The sequence below is a fragment of the Mytilus californianus genome, unplaced genomic scaffold (genome assembly GCF_021869535.1).
Source record: "Mytilus californianus isolate M0D057914Y unplaced genomic scaffold, xbMytCali1.0.p SCAF_1, whole genome shotgun sequence".
Classification (NCBI taxonomy): domain Eukaryota; kingdom Metazoa; phylum Mollusca; class Bivalvia; order Mytilida; family Mytilidae; genus Mytilus; species Mytilus californianus.
This window is the reverse complement of record NW_026262581.1, coordinates 98,691,367-98,712,395: the sequence shown is the minus strand read 5'-3', so window position 1 is coordinate 98,712,395 and position 21,029 is coordinate 98,691,367. Positions and strand designations below refer to the sequence as shown.

Below are 21,029 nucleotides of genomic sequence, written 5' to 3'. Positions count from 1 at the left end.
GGGATGCCCAGTTTTTTGCTAAAGTGACAGAACTTGAAATCTATTGTATAGCTATCTGAACACCTGATCAACAACAAAAGCGACAGTTGACCTTTAAATTTTATGTTAAATCTAACATTAGAAATTCTGTTCAGTGAGGCATAACTGAGTAGAATTTACCTGATCATCACAGCTTTCAATTATGGTGAACAATAGATTGTATATTCAGTCAGTTTAGCAGTAAACTGGGCATGTACAAATTAAATTCAGTACATCAATTGATGCATACAATGCTATAGATTATAGCCAATATAACTAGAAAATGCCAATCTGCCCTATTTTGCTTTAAATCCAGTATACACAAAAATACCCCTCTATAGAAGGATAATTTTATCCCTCTATAGAAGGATTATCTCTCAATACAGGTAAAAACACCATGTAGAGGGTTTGTTCCCAACCTGACATATGGTGCTGCAGCTTTTTTTTTATAGAAAAATGGCATTTTTTAAGTGTACTCAACGGACCCGGAATTTTCGAAATAGTATGGATGAAGAACACCCCTTGCTTAATTTTGCATAGAAAACAATGTGAAATGAGTGTTAGCCATTGGTGTAGAAATAGCTAGTCCGAGATTACTCTCGACGTCCAACAGCTGTTTTGCCAGACAAGCTGGGGCCGTCCCCGTCTGTTTTGCCACAAAAGCTGGGACCGTCCCACGGCCCCAGCTTGTCTGGCAAAACAGCCGTTGGACGTCAGAGTAATCTCGGACTAGCTATTTCTACACCAATGGCTAACACTCATTTCACACTATTTCAATTTTGTTTTCTAATTACCAGGGCAGCAGAAAATTCTGGCACAGGCTATGATTACCCGCAAAAAGTAACAGTAAGTAATAATTATTGTTACTTCCCAGACTAATTGCCGAAATATGTTTCCAGATAAGACAGATTTCATACGGAAACGGCAGATAACAATAATATATTTTTATGCCCCACCTAGGGGCAATATGTTTTTGGGTCTGTGCGTCCGTTCGTTTGTCCGTCCGTATGTCTGTCCGTCCGTTCATTGGTCCATCCATCCGTTCGTTCGTCTGTCCGTCTGTCCCGCTTCAGGTTAAAAGTTTTTGGTCAAGGTAGTTTTTGATGAAGTTGAAGTCCAATCAACTCGAAACTTAGTACACATGTTCCTATGATATGATCTTTCTAATTTTAATACCAAATTAGAGTTTTGACCCCAATTTAACGGTCCACTGGACATAGAAAATGATAGTGCGAGTGGGGCATCCGTGTACTATGGACACATTATTGTTTTTTATTGTTTAAATTCCTGCAGTTATTATTACCTGCAAAATTTACATTTGCAAATTATGTCTTTTTAATGTGTAGTATCGGATACTTTGTACTGTCTTTATGTCATTGACCAGTATACGTTGGTTTACATATATGAACAAAATTTATATCAATAGAAAATAATTTATTGAACATAGCAAAGATAAATTGAAAGCACATTTATACATAATTAGAATTCTTTCAGCTATTGATTTTTTTGGCACTTCCTGCACACACAGTATATGTAGGTATAAGCGTTAATTTACGTTTTTTGATTGAGTTAAGTCTCCAATTGATATTTTATAGTGTGTCTTTCTATGTTGTGATGTTATACTATTGTTTCAGAAAAGGGAGAAGGTTTGGTACCATTAAAACGTTTAATCCCGCTGCAAATGTTTGCACCTGTCCTAAGTCAGGAATCTGATGTACAGTAGTTGTCGTCTGTTTATGTAGTTCATATGAGTTTCTTGTTTCTCGTTTTTATATAGATTAGACTGTTAGTTTTCCCTTTTGAATGGTTTTACACTAGTAATTTTTGGGACCCTTTATAGCGTGCTGTTCGGTGTGAGCCAATGCTCCGTGTTGAAGGCCATACCTTGACCTATAATGGTATACTTTTATAAATTGTTACTTGGATGGAGAGTTGTCTCATTGGCACTCATACCACATCTTCCTATATTTATATAAGGTATAGAACCACTAATTCAGGCCCAGTCGGAAAGAACATACAAGAAAGTAGTACATATTTTAAACAAAATAGTTCCTGCGCATAGCTGTATCTTTGTCAATAGGTGCAATATGTTGCTCGTTTTGGTATTAAATGAAAGCTTGGGTACTTGGGATCACTGTAGAACCCTTGTTGAAAGTTTTTATTGAATAATAAAGAAGTATATGAATAATATATATATAATATATAATAGGAGGGCACATTTGCCCTGTTGTTCAGATCAGAAGTACCAGTTTTTGTACAATCAAACTTCCACATTTGTTCCAGGAACCAGTTCGCTCTAATATGCAATTAAAGATATGTTGAATATTTTACCACAAGTCAGGATAAGGTATAGTTTTGATTGATTGATTGATTGATTGTTGGTGTTTTAACGCCACTTTTAAGCGCCACGTTTGGGCTATTTCGTGGCGGCCAGTTTTTATTGGTCGAGGAAGCCGGAGTGCCCGGAGAAAACCACCGACCTTCGATAGGAAAACTGACAATCCTAGTCAATTTGTATAGTTTTGACATGAAATGACAGCCATTTTATTTGAACTTATGACAAAGTAGCCATTAATGCTTGAAATTGCAGAATTTAACAGAGAAAGCAATGGGGCTATGAATTAGTGGTTTTATACCATAAGTGGCATTTTGAGGCCAACAGTCAACACATTTCAGATGGTACAGCTCCAGAAACCTATATTTAAAATCCTTATAAATTCACGGCTATACCACACACTAAACAGTTCCATTCTGAATACACCAATCCAGAGTAGTTTTTATGCCCCACCTACGATAGTAGAGGGGCATTATGTTTTTCGGTTTGTGCGTCCGTTCGTTCATCCGTCTGTCCTGCTTCAGGTTAAATTTTTTGGTCAAGGTAGTTTTTGATGAAGTTGAAGTCCACAATCAACTTGAAACTTAGTACACATGTTCCTATGATATGATCTTTCTAATTTTAATACCAAATTAGAGTTTTGACCCCAATTTCACGGTCCACTGAACATAGAAAATGATAGTGTGAGTGGGGCATCCATGTACTATGGACACATTCTTGTTTTAAAAAAGAGTTGCACCGGTTGAAGGCAGAGGTCAAACAGTAAACAAAATCTTTAAACAATCAGTTCTTACTAGACGTAATAGCATAAGCATTGTGACCTCGACAGTTTATGGAAAAGTGCATGAAATCGATATGTTCTATGATGAGTTGTTTTAATCAACCCCTATGGCAAAAGTGAACGTTATATTGGTCAATATATCTGAAAAATTAATCATGTTAATGTTTTTGTCGAGCCTTCGACTTTAGTCGAAAAAGCGAGACATAGCGATCCTAAATTCCGTCGGCGTCGTCGTCGTTGGCGGCGTCCACAAATATTCACTCTGTGGTTAAAGTTTTTGAAATTATAATAACTTTCTTAAACTATCTTGGATTTCTACCAAACTTGGACAGAAGCTTGTTTATGATCATAAGATAGTATCCAGAAGTAAATTTTGTAAAAATAAAATTCCATTTTTTCCGTATTTTACTTATAAATGGACTTAGTTTTTCTGCCGGGAAATATTACATTCACTCTGTGGTTAAAGTTTTTAGAATTTTAATAACTTTCTTAAACTATCCTGGGTTTGTACCAAACTTGGACAGAAGCTTGTTTATGATCATAGGATAGTATCCAGAAGTAAATTTTGTAAAAAAATAAATCCATTTTTTCCTTATTTTACTTTTAAATGGACTTAGATTTTCTGCCAGGAAACAACACATTCACTCTGTGGTTAAAGTTTTTAAAATTTTAATAACTTTCTTATACTATTTTGGATTTGTACCAAACTTGATCAGAAACTTGTTTATGATCAAAAGCTAGTATCTAGAAGGAAATTTTGTAAAAAAATAAATCCATTTTTTCCGTATTTGACTTTTAAATGGACTTAGATTTTCTGCCAGGAAACAACACATTCACTCTGTGGTTAAAGTTTTTAGAATTTTAATAACTTTCTTATACTATTTTGGATTTGTACCAAACTTGGACAGAAGCTTGTTTATGATCAAATGCTAGTATCTAGAAGGAAATTTTGTTTTCTTCCAGTTAACATTACATTCAGTCTTCAGTTAAAGTTTTTAAACATTTATTAGATTCATAAACTATCCTGGATTTTTACCAAACTTGGACAGAAGCTTCTTACAATCAAAAGATAGTTTCAAGAGGAATATTTTTATTGATTTACTTCCTCATTTTTGTTGAGCCTGCGATTAACAGAAAAAGTAGGCGAGACACTGGGTTCCGCGGAACCCTTACGAATTTTTATAATTTAGTGGTTTAAATTTTTTCCATAGATTGCTCACAAATCAAATATTTCTTTTAGAACAATGCATGCCTGAATATAGTTTGCGGATTATAAAATTATTGTTTCCTGCAATTTCCGTATGAAGTCGGTCCCTGTCCGGTAATACATTTCGGCAATTAGTCTCAGAAGTGACAATAAATATTTCTTATTGTTACTTTTTGCGGGTAATCGTAGCCAGTGCAAAAATTTTAAGGCATGGATTGACCTAGATATATATAAAAGTTATATGTATTGTATGTTTCAGAAAATTAAAAACTTATCTGGATTTTTAGGTACCTTTTTTAAGTCTACTGAAGATTGCAAATTAAACAAACACTGGGTACAAGTCAAATTGGCACCTGGTCAATTCGGCACCTATAGAAAAAGTCAAATCAATATTTATTTAAAGTCATTTCGGCATTTGGTTATTCAATTTTGGCAACTTATATTATTTTTACCTTTTTTTTCCTTTTTGTTTAAAGTATTTGGAAAATAGATTTTCGTTTTTTTTTATATATATATATTTTTATGCAAAACTTACTTTCAGAGGTTAAATAAAAAATACATTTCGTACATCGTTAAAAAAAATCAGCACATGTAATTAAGCATTTAGAATACACAATAAAAAATCAGTTGGCTTGCTGTTTGAAGTTTTCTCAATATTCTATTAATGATGTTTTGATTGGTTATCACTTTATAAACTTCATGAACTTATGAACTTATATCAATTAAAAACAATAACCTGTTTGTTGTTTTAGCCATTTTTATGTAGTTTTTGATGTTTTATGATTAAAAATTCCTTAAATCTAAACAAAGTAGCCATTTTCCAAGCTGTTGGTTAATCCACAGATGAGGATAAAAGCAAATTTAATCATTGTACATGTTGTAATTTAGATTTTTTTCCCCCGCTATTTAAATATTTTTACTCAAGTTGTCAACATATATTTGTTCTGCATAACAGAAGTTCCAATGGAAACTTTGTTATAAACAATGTCATATTATCTGTTCCTCTTGGAATTTATATTCTAGAGGAACTTATATTTTATGACAATTCATTTTATTTGGAACAAATATACGATGACAACTTGAGTGAAAATATTAAAATTAAATTATGGTCTTCAATCATCAACTTTCAAAAGTAATGTAAATTTTTGGGTGCAGAAATACCTACATCAGGTGCCAAATTAACCAGATCTTGATTTAACTAGGTGCCGAATTGACTAGAATTCCAAACACCTGAGTTTTCCTTGAGAAGGTCCACTCAGTTACACAGTTTATATCACCTATTGTTGTGCTGATTTCTATTTTCCATGTCAATCAAAACAGTTCATTCCATTTACAAAATGTATTATATGAGAGAAGCTTCTCAAAAACCTATCCCAACTTCTTTATTTCAGCACTTTATGCAGGAATGAAAAAAATGCATTGAAAAATCTAGTTAATAAATTTTTGATATTTTGAAACATCAAATGCTTTTAAATTATAATTTAGGTCCAGCTATGCCTTAAAATTCTTTCAGGTGCACAGGTTTGTCTGGACTGTTATTTGACCATTTTGACAGTAACTATATTCTCAAAGTACATGTAGTGAACCAAAGTCTGCCTGAATGATCAAAAGGTTCTGGATGAAGTTCAATTCTGTAATGGTAACTCAGGATACTTTCATGTACCATCATGACCATTATTGTTATTTACAATGTATATGTTGTGTACAAATTGTAATGTTGTACAAATTATAATTTGTACAGTATTTTTGTACAAGTTATCAGTATTTTGTGAATCTCTTTACATAATAAGATAAAATAAGCACAGTGTCTTTGGTTAAGCTTATCACTGTTTTATTTCCACAACTACATGCTAGTCTTGCACATAGTACTGACGCAAAGTCTATATAAAAACACTAAAATATATTTTGTGGACATAGAATTTGGTATTAGTCAAAAAATAAAAATATAATCTAAACCAATCAGGTGTCCTTATTTGTAGTTTTATGACATAGAGGACAGTGCTTAATGTTAGGTTGAAGTATATAAATTTGTGAGTAAAACATCGAACTGGATAATTATTGAAGATAGACTTGTATCACCTGGTGAAAGAAGGTGTGTGTCAAAATACTGATAACTTGTACAAAAACCCTGTACAAATTATAATTTGTACAAAATTGCAACTTGTACACAACATATATGTAGGACTCAAATCTATGGTGGGTTCCAAATCTTTGGCAGATTCCTAATCTATGGCAAATGTGACGTCATACCATCCCAAATCTATGGCAGATTTTTTACAATCCTAATCTATGGCAAGTTTTGTAATTTCATAATCTATGGCGCATTTTTGTTGTTTCCAAATCTATGGCAAATTTTGTGCAAATGGAAACAATGCAGTACATATACGACCAATGACTTGTCTTAAACAAGTGGAAATGTACGACAACGGGAGTATGTCTATAAACAGTTGTGAAATAAACATTTGGAGTTTCCATAATGGTCAACCAAATCGTGATGGCAACCCAAAAAAATTCGTAAATGATGAATTCATTTACCTTAATACAGACTTCAAGATTGAAATGATGTGTCCCGTAAAAAAATAAACATTTTCTAATCTGTGCATGGTAACTGTTTAACCCAACTAGTAAGTCCCTTAACAAACAAGTAGGCAGTTTTTTATATAAAAAATAAATAAATAAATAAAAATTTGTAATTCCGCGGAACCCAGTGTCTCGCCTACTTTTGCTGTTAGTCGCAGGCTCAACAAAAATGGGTAAAAAATTATTAAAAATTTTCCTCTTTTGATTGTAAAAAGCTTCTGTCCAAGTTTGGTAAAAATCCAGGATTGTTTATGAATCTAATAAATGTTTTTAAAACTTTAACTGCAGACTGTATGTAATGTTAACTTGAAGAAAAACTAAGTCCATTTATAAGTAATATACGGAAAAACAGGAAATACATTTTTACAAAATTTCCTTCTAGATAATAGCTTTTGATCATAAACAAGCTTCTGTCCAAATTTGGTACAAATCCAAGATAGTTTTTAAGAAAGTTATTAAAATTTCCAAAACTTTAACCACAGAGTGAGTGTTATGTTAACTTGCAGAAAAACTATGTCCATTTATAAGAAAAATACGAATAAACAGGATTATTTTTTTTTACAAAATTTACTTCTGGATACTATCTTATGATCATAAACAAGCTCTTTCCAAGTTTGGTAGAAATCCAGGATAGTTTAAGAAAGTTATTAAAATTTCAAAAACTTTAACCACAGATTGAATATTTGTGGACGCTGTCGACGACGAGGACGCTGATGCTGACAATGGAATGTAGGATCTCTATGTCTCGCTTTTACGAAAAAAAGGTCAGAGTAACTCGACAAAAATGAACAGTTTGAATTTTCAAATAATATTAATTTTATCGTTAATACATCTTTTTTATTTGATGACGAATGAAATCAAATTGGTATCTGGTAATTTCATATTTCACTTTATAAACTTTGCCAGCCATGGCAGTAAAATATTTTCTATAACTCCCTTTCTAAAATATCTGGTACAGAAAACAGCAGTGCCCTTATTCATTGCTGGCTTTGGCCGGTACAGCACGTTTTGTCCCTCTTCAGGATGAAAGGCCACATCTTCCTTTAAACCATCCGCAAATTGTTGTCGAGGGAAAAACCTTCATCTGGAATGGTGTTCAAATCTATGGGTTCTGCAATCATTTGCGGCAGCAATGATGTAATATGGCGTTATTTAATGGTGACATTATATGTTACTCTTTCCCCGGGAAAATTACGCAATTTAAAGATCTGCCATAGATTTGGAGAAACAAAAATCTGCCATAGATTTGATTTGTTTGACATTTGTAACGTCACATTTGCCATAGATTAGGTATCTGCCATAGATTTGGAACCCGCCATAGATTTGAGTCTTACATAAAATTGAGAATGGAAATGGGGAGTATGTCAAAGAGATAACAACCTGACCAGAGAGCAGACAACAGCCGAAGGCCAACAATGGGTCTTCAATGCAGCAAGAAAATCACGCACCCGGAGGTGGTCCTCAGCTGGCCCCTAAATAAAATTATGTGCTAGTTCAGTGAAAATGGACGTCACACTAAACTCCAAAACATATAAATGAACTAAAATTAAAAAACTAGCAAGACAAGCAAAGGCCAGAGGCTCCTGACTTTGGGACAGGCGCAAAAATGCGGCGGGGTTAAACATGTTTTGTGAGATCTCAACCCTCCCCCTATACCTCTAGTCAATGTAGAAAAAAGAAACACATAGCAATACGCACAGTAAAAGTTTAAAAGATGTCCGAGTCCGATGTCAAAATAGGTCACAAAAGAAACTAAGCAAATGACAATGATACATAAATGAACAAAGGACTACTAGCAGTTACTGACATGCCAGCTCAAAACCTCAATTAAACTGATTGAAAGATTAGGTCTTCATCATATGAAAATCAAGTACAATCCCTCCCGTTAGGGGTTTAGTATCATACTTTCATAAAATATATGAGAAGAACATAACCCGTATCATGCCAATATATACATTTGTAACTTACAAAACTACATGACACATGTATAAAAAGTTTTTCTTTACTGACAGAGGGTATAGAAAAAAATATGCAAGTCCATTTCAGAATAAAGTTATGATATTCCAGTCTACCAAACAATATATCATGAATGTTTAGAAATATTGAAGGAAAACATGATCTGATGATACAATGGAAATACCTGGTAATCCACTTTGTGACTGCAAGATGAGCATCAATAGACTCCTAATAGTCTTATTATTTTACCCTCAATTTTCTTTGAAATTGAATAAATACATAAGTGGCCTATAACTGAAGCTGTAAAATGACCTTGCAAATATTAGAACAGCTGGATGTTTTTGTCAACGTAATCCATATTTTACACCTATCATTTACCTGTTATAACAGAAATACCAACAATGTGATAAATTTTTTACTGGAACATATTTTCATATTTTTCAGCAATGATATTCAGCAATTATTTAAATTGATAAAAAAGTACTGAGGGCAACAGAGCAATGAATGGACATATCATACCAGGAACACCAATTGCTGTGGACTTCTGGAAGAAAAGGGATTGTCCATCTGCAAAGTTTTTCTTCTTGACTCATCTCCATGGTGACCACACAGTAGGACTGTCCTCATCATGGCAATACAACATTTACTGCTCTGCAGTTACATCAAAACTACTGACTGAGAAGTATGGAATTAAATATGACCTTATAAATGTCCTTGAGACAGGAAGTAGTAGTGTAATTTATTTGGATGATGAGAAGCAGGAACAAATGGTTGTTGGTGTGATTGATGCAAATCACTGTCCAGGATCTGTTATGTTTCTCTTTGAAGGATACTTTGGTAAAGTTTTGTATACTGGTGATTTTCGTTATTGCGATTTAATGTTTGTAGATACTCCATTATCAAATTGCTCTGATATTGATATTCTATATTTAGACAACACTTACTGTGCACCTGAATGTAATTTTCCTACACGGGAGGAAGCTGTAGAGAAACTAATCAAATTGATACAAGAGCATAAAGATCACAGAATAATAATTGGAATGCGAAATCTAGGTAAAGAGGACTTATTAGTTAAAATTGCTGAAATAACTCAGGAATGGATTTCTGTTCCAATTTCTATGTATAGAACAGCAGAAATTCTTGGTCTGCCTAATGTGTTTTGTATTGAAGACAATGAGTGCAGGATAAGAGTAGTACCATTTCATACAGTTAACAAATCAAACATTATTGGTTGGAACGACTATGAACCAACCTTGGTGATTTTACCAAGTTCTTTGTATTGTGGACTAGGTTGTATTCCATATGAAGGTATATCTAATGTCCATATAGTACCGTATTCCGACCATTGTAGCTATGAAGAGATATGCACTTTCGTGGAAAGAGTAAAACCCAAATTCATTTATCCAGTTGTCAATGAAAGACAAAGAGGTGGAATATTTGGGAAACTGTCTGACCGCTCAGATTTATCTTGCCTTAATAAATACTTATCAAAAGAGCAAAGTGTGAAGTTTACAATTCCAAAATCTGTTAAGAGATTTATGTCTTTGCCTATGAATACATACATGAGGAAAGTATCTAGACAGAAAAAACAAGGCTGCAAAATATCATTGAAGAAGAAAACTTCTGTCTCTTTAGGTGTGGTTTTTGAATCTCCACAGAAATCTCAACTAAATGAATCTGCACAAGAATTTGAAAATCAGTTGGAAAAAATGAGAAGATCTTTCAAGAAAGTGTCCAAGTCTAAAACAAATCTCTTAGACGATAAAATTGATGTAAGACATTATCCCGTTTTGAAATCGACAATTGATGATGCTAACAAAATGACAAAATTGACAGAAATAGAACTAGTTTATAGAGAATCAAATGTAAATGATGATTATGAATGTTTACCAGACACAACTACCGGTAATACAATTCCTGAAATATCTGATAAAAGAAGTGTTCAAATTGAACCAACATTAAATTCCTCAGACCAAGAACAGCCAGTATATGACAAGAATAGATTATTTCATGATGGTGCAATCCAATCAAATACTCATTCACGTAAACCTTTATCCAAGTGTATTGATTCTGTTGAAACGTGTGTGTCAAATAGAAATAAAGATAATCACTGTGTTGGTATACAAACTAGTTCAAAACAAGATGATAGTACCTTTACAACAGCTAAACAAAATACTCAAACCCAGCCAAATCAAGGACAAAAGAAACTGGATACATGGTTCAGATCTGCTATCACTGTGACAAAGTCTCCTGTTGCCCATCAATATACAGTGGACACATTATGTCCAGGAAATGACACCTCTTTATCACTTCCAGAAGCAAACTGTAGTATGGACAAACACAGTCAGTTATACAATAATAACATTCCAGCTTCTGTAAAACTCATTCCTCTTAAACCTCTCAATATGAAAAGGAAAGCATCTTATTCTTCGGACCTATGTTTAATTCCAATTACACAGCAACATACCAATAAAAACAATACAATATGTAAAAAAAGGAAGAGACTGTCAGACGAGGACAGTTTTGTTACACCATTGAAGAAAGCTAGAACAGTATTGTGAATTATTTATAACAGATGTTTTATGATATTTTGTATTCCATGTTTAATTTCTAATATGTTTTACATTGTATTTATTTAATTAATAATATACAACTTTACTATTGAAGTGGTCTTTGACAGCCAAAGACATTATTATGATTTGTGAAATGAGAAAAGGGGAAATTGAATTTATTTTAAAAACAAGACAGAAAAAAGGCAATTTTCAACATAGGGACTGTTGAGTTCCAAAGCAAAATAACCCAAAATTTAACATGCCTCGAGTTCATGTACCTGTCCTACATCAACAAAAACATCAGTAGTTGTTTACAATTAAGTGTTTCTTGTGGTTTATTCAAGTTTGATGTGGATAGCAGATCACAATTGGTCAAGGTGATATATAGTGTGACATTTGGTATATACATGTGTCATTGTTGAAGGTTTCATGTTTGAATCTATAAACATCATATTTTATTATATTACGGATTACAAATATGTCGAGTTTTGTGATTGGATAACAATATAGAGATGGCAGTATATATTCAGGAAACTGCCTGAGCATATATGACGTTTTTTTTTATCCCAATTGGAACCTCAACAACGTCATCATAACGAACGTTACTATGTGACTAGTCTTAAGCTATACAGAACACTTAAAGAATGTCAGAGGCTCACAGAGGGAAAATAATGATGTGTATCTATCAATAATACGTTTTTAATTTAATCTAAAATCACTCGATTTACACATCAAATACTTAATTAATGTCTAAAAGTGTTATTACAAATCATTGCATACACGATAAAAATTATTTTCACAGCAAATTACAAAATCCTTCATGTATGCGAAAAATATCAGCTTGGGTTTTTCAATAATTTTGTTGTCAAAAAAAGTCATAATACATAAAAAGTCACAAACATACAAACAGCTTACATGAAATCTAAAAACGTTATTGAAAAAAATTCTTAACAAGAAAAAAAATATTTGTATAGATGAAAAACTTGCATTTTTAAAAGAATTACTCAAAATATTAAGAAACAATAAGCATATACTGAATATATATACTGCATGGTGAATGTTTAATGAATACCTGGTACTGGAAAAACATTAAGGCAGGGGTAATCCGTAATATATGTGTAATTCAGGTTTCAGACAGGGAATATAATGTGACATTCCCGGCTAAGAGTTTTTATCTTACCTCCTATACATTTCTAGGAATATGATTGGTTTAAAGCAACGGCTTGGAGACCATGTATACTCTATATTGGGTTAGTAGGCGGGGCTTATTTCAATACACGGTTAGTAGTGGTGTTACGTCCCTTTATAAAAACATCACGGTGTTGAGGAAAAATCTTAAAGGTTTCAACAGACGAAGAAATTGATGATGAACTATTGAAATAAATTCATAAAACACATTTAAAGCTAACAAGTTGTTATTGTTGACATTTGTTTTTGTATAGACCAATGGAAGTATAGGTTCTTAATTGTTAGGCCACTAGTCTAAATACCACATGTTAAGATAGTCAGTAAGATAAAATTCGCTCTCACCCCATATGAAATTTACTAACCCCATATATATCATATAAGGTCACTAGCACACTATGTAACTAATAATATTCCCTGAGCTGAATACCCTGTCCAAGACCTGAATAACATATAATATTCCCTGCAAACAAAGTGTGTTGGATATATAGGAATCAGCCTCTCTGGCCTACTGTCCAACTTCCTTATCCTTTGTTTGATGCACTTTGAAACTTGTGGAATAATTTATCATTATATGTGAGGAATTTGTTTTCTGTTCAGTTAATCCAGAATTATGCCCCTTTCATTTTTAAAGCTTTGACCCTTTTCAGAACCAGTCTTGTCACAACTCCTACCACATGGTTACTCATATCTACATGAAACTTAGTACATTGTTAGATCCTTATATGCATATGTGCATGTGGGTAAGATGTTCCTATCAATTGAGTTTTTGAGAGTTATGACATTTTCAACTTCGAAATGTTGGCCATGTCCAGCACCAACCTTCTCATTGCAACACCTCCTACATGTTTTATTGTATCTACACAAAACTTGGTATATTGTTCGATTGTAAAATACAGATGTAAAAAAGAAGATGTGGTATGATTGCCAATGAGACCACTCTCCACAAGAGACCAAATGACACAGAAATTAACAACTGTAGGTCACCGTACGGCCTTCAACAATGAGCAAAGCCCATAACGCACAGTCAGCTATAAAAGGCACCGAAATGACAATGTAAAACAATTCAAACAAGAAAACTAACGGCCTAATTTATGTACAAAAAATGAACGAAAAACAAATATGTAACACATAAACAAACGACAACCACTGAATTATATTACAGGCTCCTGACTTGGGACAGGCACATACATACAGAATGTGGCGGGGTTAAACATGTTAGCGGGATCCCAACCCTCCCCCTAAGATGTGCATGTTTGTAGGATGCTCAAATCCATTGAGTTAATATTGAGAGACATGCCTCTTTAAACTTAGAAAGTTTGCCTTGTTAAACACTTATGTGACCTATCTTGTCAGGACAACCCCTCCCTCGTGGTTTATCATATCTACATGGAAGTTGGTACATTGTTAGATTCTTTTATGAAAATGTGATTTTGGGTAGGATATTCAAGACCTTTGAGTTTTTCTAGAGATATGCCAGTCTATCTTAGCTTAGAAAATTTTGAGTTTTCAGAACTGACCTTTTCATTGCAACTTATCCTACATACTTCATTGTTTCTAAATTATACTCAGTGCATTGTTTGATATGCAGATGTGCATATGGGTATGATGTTCTTGTCCATTGAGTTTTATTGGACAGGTTGGGGAGGATCCTCATAAATGGGTCCTATCCTCATTTATGGGTATTATACCCCAAAACAGGTATCAATTTTCAGTGATAAAAATATAAACTTTCGATTTAAAAATATTTTCTGTCATGGTGCAAACATTTGGATAAAGGACAACATTTTGCCTAAAGACACCATGACTGAAATATCATCAGCATAAAAGTTAACAGCCTTCAAAAAGTAGGATTTTTGGAGGCCATTATCTTTGTATTAAGTTCTCATTTGAACTATGGTCTTAAACATAGGTTCTTGGGGACAGGACAATTTTTTTTACCCTCCCCCTTTTTTCCAAAATCCGTTATTTATTATATATCAGTGACCGCTGTGGATAGTAAACTTGGAATTGATAGTAAACAGCAAATACAAGTTATTTGTAGTATATTTATGTTCTTATAATACAGAAAAATGCGAAAATAATTGAAATTAATAGAAAACGAAAAAAAATAAAGGATTTTGGAAAAAAAGGGGGAGGGTAAAAAAAAAATGATCCTGTCCCCTAGTACCTATGGTTTTAAAGGGAAAATGATACTACTACTGATTCAGGGTTTGTCATACCTACATTTAAGTTAGAACGTTGATGATCATTGATATATTCTATTCTGTAGATGTGTAATTGTAGGATATTTCAGTCCTTAGAGAATTTATTTAAGAGTAATGCCAATTGAACTTAGAAACTTTGGGGTTTTCAATCAGACATTGTCATCACAGCTCCTATATGTTTTGTCATATCTACACGATTCTTTTAGAATCTAATATGGAGATGTACATATGGGTAGGATATTCCAATCAATTGAGTTTTTCTAGAGTAATGGTCCATTGAACTTAACAAATTTTGGCTATGTCCAGCTCCCACCTTGTCATGGCATGTCCTTAAAGATGGTTCATTTATCTATATGAAACAGAGTATATTTGTATACCTTGATATGCAAATATATGGAACGCCATGACTACCTTATGTTGATGATCATCATCATATGCAGTGGTCACAGCATTATATGCAGTCGTGAAAGTATTATATGCAGTGGTCAAAACATTATATGCAGTGGTCACAACATTATATGCAGTCGTGACAACATTATATGCAGTTGTCGGAACATTATATGTAGTGGTTACAACATTATATGCAGTGGTCACAACATTATATGCAGTCGTAGTAACATTATATGCAGTTGTCGGAGCATTATATGCAGTGGTCACAACATTATACGTGTTTTGTTGGTGAAGGTGATGATGATCAGTGATAGTGATGATGATGATTGATGATGGTGATGGTGGTGGTTCAAATTCGGTAAACTTCGTAAATTTTTTTTCGGAAATTGCCGAATCCAGTCATAATTGATAATGCCCCGCAAACAAAACGAAACAGTTATTGAAGTCATGTAATTTAGGCAATTCGATTGAAATCTTTTTTAAAAAAAAATAACACCTGCTATTGTCTGCAAATTGGACAGACATAATTTTAATCCATTTAGGGGTAGTTCATTCCAAGGAAATGATGAAACTAAAAATTAAATGAATTTAATTATAGTTCTATTTATATTAAGAAATACGCACGGCATAATGTAATTTAACAATAATGAATGATAATAATGAAACATTGTATGGCATTTGTATACTGCATGTCTCGAAATCATTTCATATTGAACAACCAAAACATATATGCCACATATATATACTAGTCAACCAGTGGCGGATCCAGAAATTTTCATAAGGGGGGGGGGGGGGCACTGACTTCCATAAGAGGAGGCCCGCTCCAGTCATGCTTCAGTGATTCCATAAATAATCAACCAAATTTTTCCCACAAAAGGGGGGCCATGGCAATGTATTTTCCTTATATAATGAAATTGAATACACTGTACCAAGGTTAATAATTGCCCAATTGGTCTAATATTTACAGAGTTATTTTCTATCAAAACCATTCAAATCTCAAATATGCGAATTTTTTTTTTTGCAATTTTTGTTATTTCAAAAATCGTGTTTTCACCCCAAAATTCAAAAATCGATATTAGAACTTAAAACTTTAAACTTAAACATGGTCTGCTGAAAATTTTGAATGCCTTTGCAGATATTTGAATACTTAATTCTTATCTTCGAAATTAAGTGCCGACTTTTGTCATCATTTTCCGCAAAATAAATTTGACCCCTATGTGCAATAACACGGTACTTTTCAATTTGGTCAGATTCTTTTAATCATACGCATTTGCTTTGCAAATGAATGTTTTTCATTGGATAATTTAACAGTTTTTCCTATTTATTATATTTTATGATAAATTGGACTTCAAACTTGTGTATCGTTACCATTGTTGACTAGTATATGTAAGACTAAGATCGACGTCCACCGGGAGCCTATGATCGAGGTCCGTTCCTCAAATCATGTGGTGCCATGACTGTACACCAAAACTATTACTCCAAGGAGTCTCCTCTTTTCGATGTCTTATATGATTTGATCATTTGTTCCCACTTGATCTTATTTTTTATTTTCTCTGAAGTGAACGTTTTGTTTTCGTATAATGCTGTCCAAATATACAAATTTTTTTTTAATATTTTATACATATCACAATGGCTTATGTAAAGGAACAATTAACAAAGGATAAAGCATCCCGTCGCAAAGAATGAACTAAAACAAATTAAAAAAAAACGAACATGGATAAATGACAACCGATCAACCACAGACAGCAGATTCTGCACTTGGACAGAAATATTTTGCTTACATGAAATACGTCGATCCACTCAATCAACGTACGATGTCTCATTCCTATCATATTCATATGAAAAATAGAGATATGGATACACGTTAATGAGGCAGCAACCCAACGACAAAGACAACCGTACAACATTAGAGTCATACAGTCGGTAACAATAGACAGCTATCTATACAATATATAAAACTCTGAATTGAAATAAGGAAATTAGAAAGTAGGACCAATTCACCAAGAATTTATTCCACGTCAGGGTCATTTTTAATGTCATTTTATCGTATTTCAGTGATTAGTATCACAACTTAATATGTTTGTAATTTAAGTATTTAAAAACATATATAATTGTGCATTTCTGAACATTTAATCCCAAATAAACATCTTCAGATTACTCGGGACTGCAATTTAGATATATCATGACCCATTATTTTTCAAGGAGAACCAAATATCTGTCAGAAATAAATTATGTATTGCATTTTGGAAACAAATTTAATTTATGTTGGTCAGCGATGTCATTCGAAATAGAATTTTAATAAAACGTATAAGATTTGCAATATTGTTTTAAAAAGGCATGGAACAGCAATTTGTAGTGTAAAATAACTATTTTATGAATGAAAATCTTTTTTAAGTATATAATTCGGACTATGCAATATATAAAAATCCAATTCCGATTTTTACCCCGTGAGTGAAACATATGCAGGAGAAAAAAGCCCCACAGAAACAATCAAGATCTACCATCAAAAGTAAAGTTTCCAGATAACGAAACATATTCAGATATGAAATTTTCAAGTTGCAACTTCTGACAAGGATCCTAACATGGGATAGGGAAAACATTTTGTTAGCAAAAATAACTGAAATCCCCAGACTATAGTAACAAGACAAGACAAGAATTAGAACGCCAATAACAACAACGAGAAGAATTCACAGTAAAACAATAGCTCTCCATTAAGAAACATAATAAGGAGTGGCAAGTTTTGTTTTTTTGTTGTTGTAGAGTATATATAATTTCAAAACGCTAGCCTAGCGCCTGTGTGTTGAGGTGACAAAATTTTTGTGCGGACCTTCATTAATATCAAAGAAGTGCTGCTCAGTAACAAATATTATTCCTCTTTTACTTGTAGTTGATTTCATCTGGACCGTGGCTTAACACAAATTTTAATCAAAATCATTCATGCGAAAAATATAGGTCGAGGTGACCAACTTTTTTTCAAGGTCCATTGTTGTTATCACAGATGTGCGATCTAAAAGATATCATTCCTCTATGTTTTGTAGTTGATGAGATTTTGTATTTTAATGCAAAACTTAACCAGAATTAAATTAGGTCGAGGTGACCCAATTTTTTCATGGACATTCGTTACTATTCAAGATGTGCGCACTAATAGTGAACCATTCCTCTTTGACTCGCAGTTTGTTCCGATCTTGACCTTAAAACGCAAAACTTAGGCCGTAAGTTTTCTCAATTGAATTGTTTCATATTTTTCATATCGGGGCCTTTTATAGCCGACTATACGGTATGGGTTTTTCTCATTGTTGAAGGCCGTACGATTGCCTATAATTGCTTACATCCACTTCATTTGAACCCGTGGATAGTTGTCTCATTGGCAATCATACCACATCTCCTTATTTTTATATTAACCGTGACATACGGACAAACAAACGTAGTAAACGCAATATCCACTCCCAAACTCCGTTTTCCGAAAGGATGATAAAGAGATGATAACTATAAATAAAAATGTTAAACTGGGTCTGAAAAAGGGTAAATTTTCCTAATAAAAGTTTATATTTTGATATGAGCATCAACTATCATGAACCAAAAAAGATGTTTATCTGAAGTTGTAAAATATGATCGATGCTGTCATATATTATTAGTTACATGGTGTGTTAGTGACCTAATACGATATATATGGGGTCAGTAGTATGGAATTTACTGACCCCATATATATCGTATAAGGTCACTAGCACACCGTGTAACGAATTTATCTTACCGACTATCTTCACATGTGGTATTTTGACTAGCGGCCTATCAAAGTGATCAAGTCTTCAATACTGAGTATTAAGATCCTACTTCCATTTGTCTATACAGAAAACAAATGCCAACAATAGCAACTTTTAAGCTTTAAATTTGTTTTATGAATTAATTTCAATCGTTCATTACATGTATTATAATTACTTCGTCTGTTGAATCCTTTCAGATTTCTTTTTTTGTTTTGAAAGGGAAGTAACCCCGTTATGTTAACAATAACAACTTGTTATATTAAACACCTACAATGAAAGGCTTTAAACTGCATTTTTCATATCTGTTAGATACTAAATCATGTAAAAATGCATAATTCTGAAAATCAAAGCCAAATAATGGCTCTATCATGACATATATAAGCTGGCGAGATATGGGACTTAGGTCTTACTGACTATTTTATTCAAAATGTATTTATGCCATTTAAACTGAATATCGACTATAAAGTGGCACCTAGCAATAGTTCTTCAGTAGGAAATGAACTCGAGCCATATAGTATACAAACTGTCCTTTGATATTTCATTTTTATTAAACATTATTTTACTTACATTATGCCATGCGTATTTCTTAAGACGGACAGAACTAGTTAATGCATTCAACTCTTAGTTTCATCATTTCCTCGGAATGAACTACCCCTAAATTTATAAAATTATGTCTGTCCAATTTGCAGACAATAGCAGGCGTTATTTTTTCTCTGATAAAGTTTTCAATCGAATTGCCTAAATTACATGACTTCAATAACTGTTTCATTTTGTTTGCGGGGCATTATCAATTTTGGATTCGGCAATTTCCGATAAAAAATTTACGAAGTTTATCCGAATTGAACCACCACCATCACTATCATAAATCATCATCATCCCTATCACTGATCATCACCTTCACCAACAAAACACGTATAATGTTGTGACCACTGCATATAATGTTGTGACCACTGCATATAATGTTGTGACCACTGCATATAATGTTACCACGACTGCATATAATGTTGTGACCACTGCATAAAATGTTGTGACCACTACATATAATGTTCCGACAACTGCATATAATGTTGTCACGACTGCATATTATGTTGTGACCACTGCATATGATGTTGTGACCACTGCATATAATGTTTTGACCACTGCAACAATGCTTTCACGACTGCATATATTGCTGTGACCACTGCATATAATGATGATCATTAACATAAGGCAGTCATGGCGTTCCATACAAATATGTATGCAAGATGTACATGAAGCTGAGACATGAAATGAAATACTAGAAAAAATACAAATTTATATTATCAATTTCTTTGATTTCCTGTATATCAGTAACTAGTTTACCTAAATGTCAATCCAGGATGTTGGGGTTGTGTATTAGTCCAGCTTAGTCAACAGTTCTTAGACTAGTTTGTTTTATTGTGTTGTCTTGTGTTTTTAAATTGGAATATATTCCAAATCTAATAGTTAAAGTTGAACATCACCGAGTTACAGAATTGAAGAATATGCAGTACCATAGAAATAAACTTGGACAAGACCTTAACACGATAAGACATAGAATGTTGTTCGTGGTGACCTATTTTTCTTGTTTGATAGTTTGTTTAATTAACACACAGCAGCAAATATTTCATACAAATTTTGAAAACAAAAATGAATTGGATGAAATGCATACTGCAACACTTTTGACCAATAGGAACTGAAGAAATAGTAAGATCTAGGAAGGTCAGGAACCTGTAGTAGCTCCTCATTTGGCTTCTGAAGATTGAATTTCTCTTAATTTTGACATGTTGAGTAATACAAACTACCTGATAATATGATAAAGGACCCGTCAATAAATGCCTATAAAATAGACTTAGACAAACATTGGGAAATATAATGTGAGTCTATATGACTTTAGCGGCACAAACTATGAAGTAAAAGCAGGTCTTTGACGAGTACATATCATACTCTACTAACTACGTGGGTCTTAGTTCATGTCAAAATTTCTTAAAACGCACTTGGCAAAGCCAAAAAAAAACAACGATGTTATTACTGTTGCTCAACGCAAATTCACATTGAGG

At 33.2% G+C, this 21,029-nt stretch overlaps 3 protein-coding genes across 3 annotated transcripts in view; 1 reads left to right on the top strand and 2 right to left on the bottom strand.

The window, feature by feature from the left end:
* Positions 1-15,161, bottom strand: part of LOC127727107 (28S ribosomal protein S33, mitochondrial-like) — a 28,495-nt gene extending 13,334 nt beyond the window's left edge. Inside the window, exon 1 of the mRNA XM_052234525.1 lies at positions 15,135-15,161. The gene's annotated coding sequence lies outside the window, so the exon portion shown is untranslated. The remainder of the gene's footprint in view (positions 1-15,134) is intronic.
* LOC127727026 (uncharacterized) overlaps positions 1-21,029 on the bottom strand; it is a 219,950-nt gene that overhangs the window by 96,580 nt on the left and 102,341 nt on the right. The gene's annotated exons all lie outside the window — the stretch shown is intronic.
* On the top strand, positions 9,326-11,535 carry LOC127726980 (5' exonuclease Apollo-like). The gene has a single exon (XM_052234356.1). It carries the CDS (start codon positions 9,378-9,380, stop codon positions 11,436-11,438), a length of 2,061 nt encoding a protein of 686 aa, XP_052090316.1. The 5' UTR covers positions 9,326-9,377; the 3' UTR covers positions 11,439-11,535.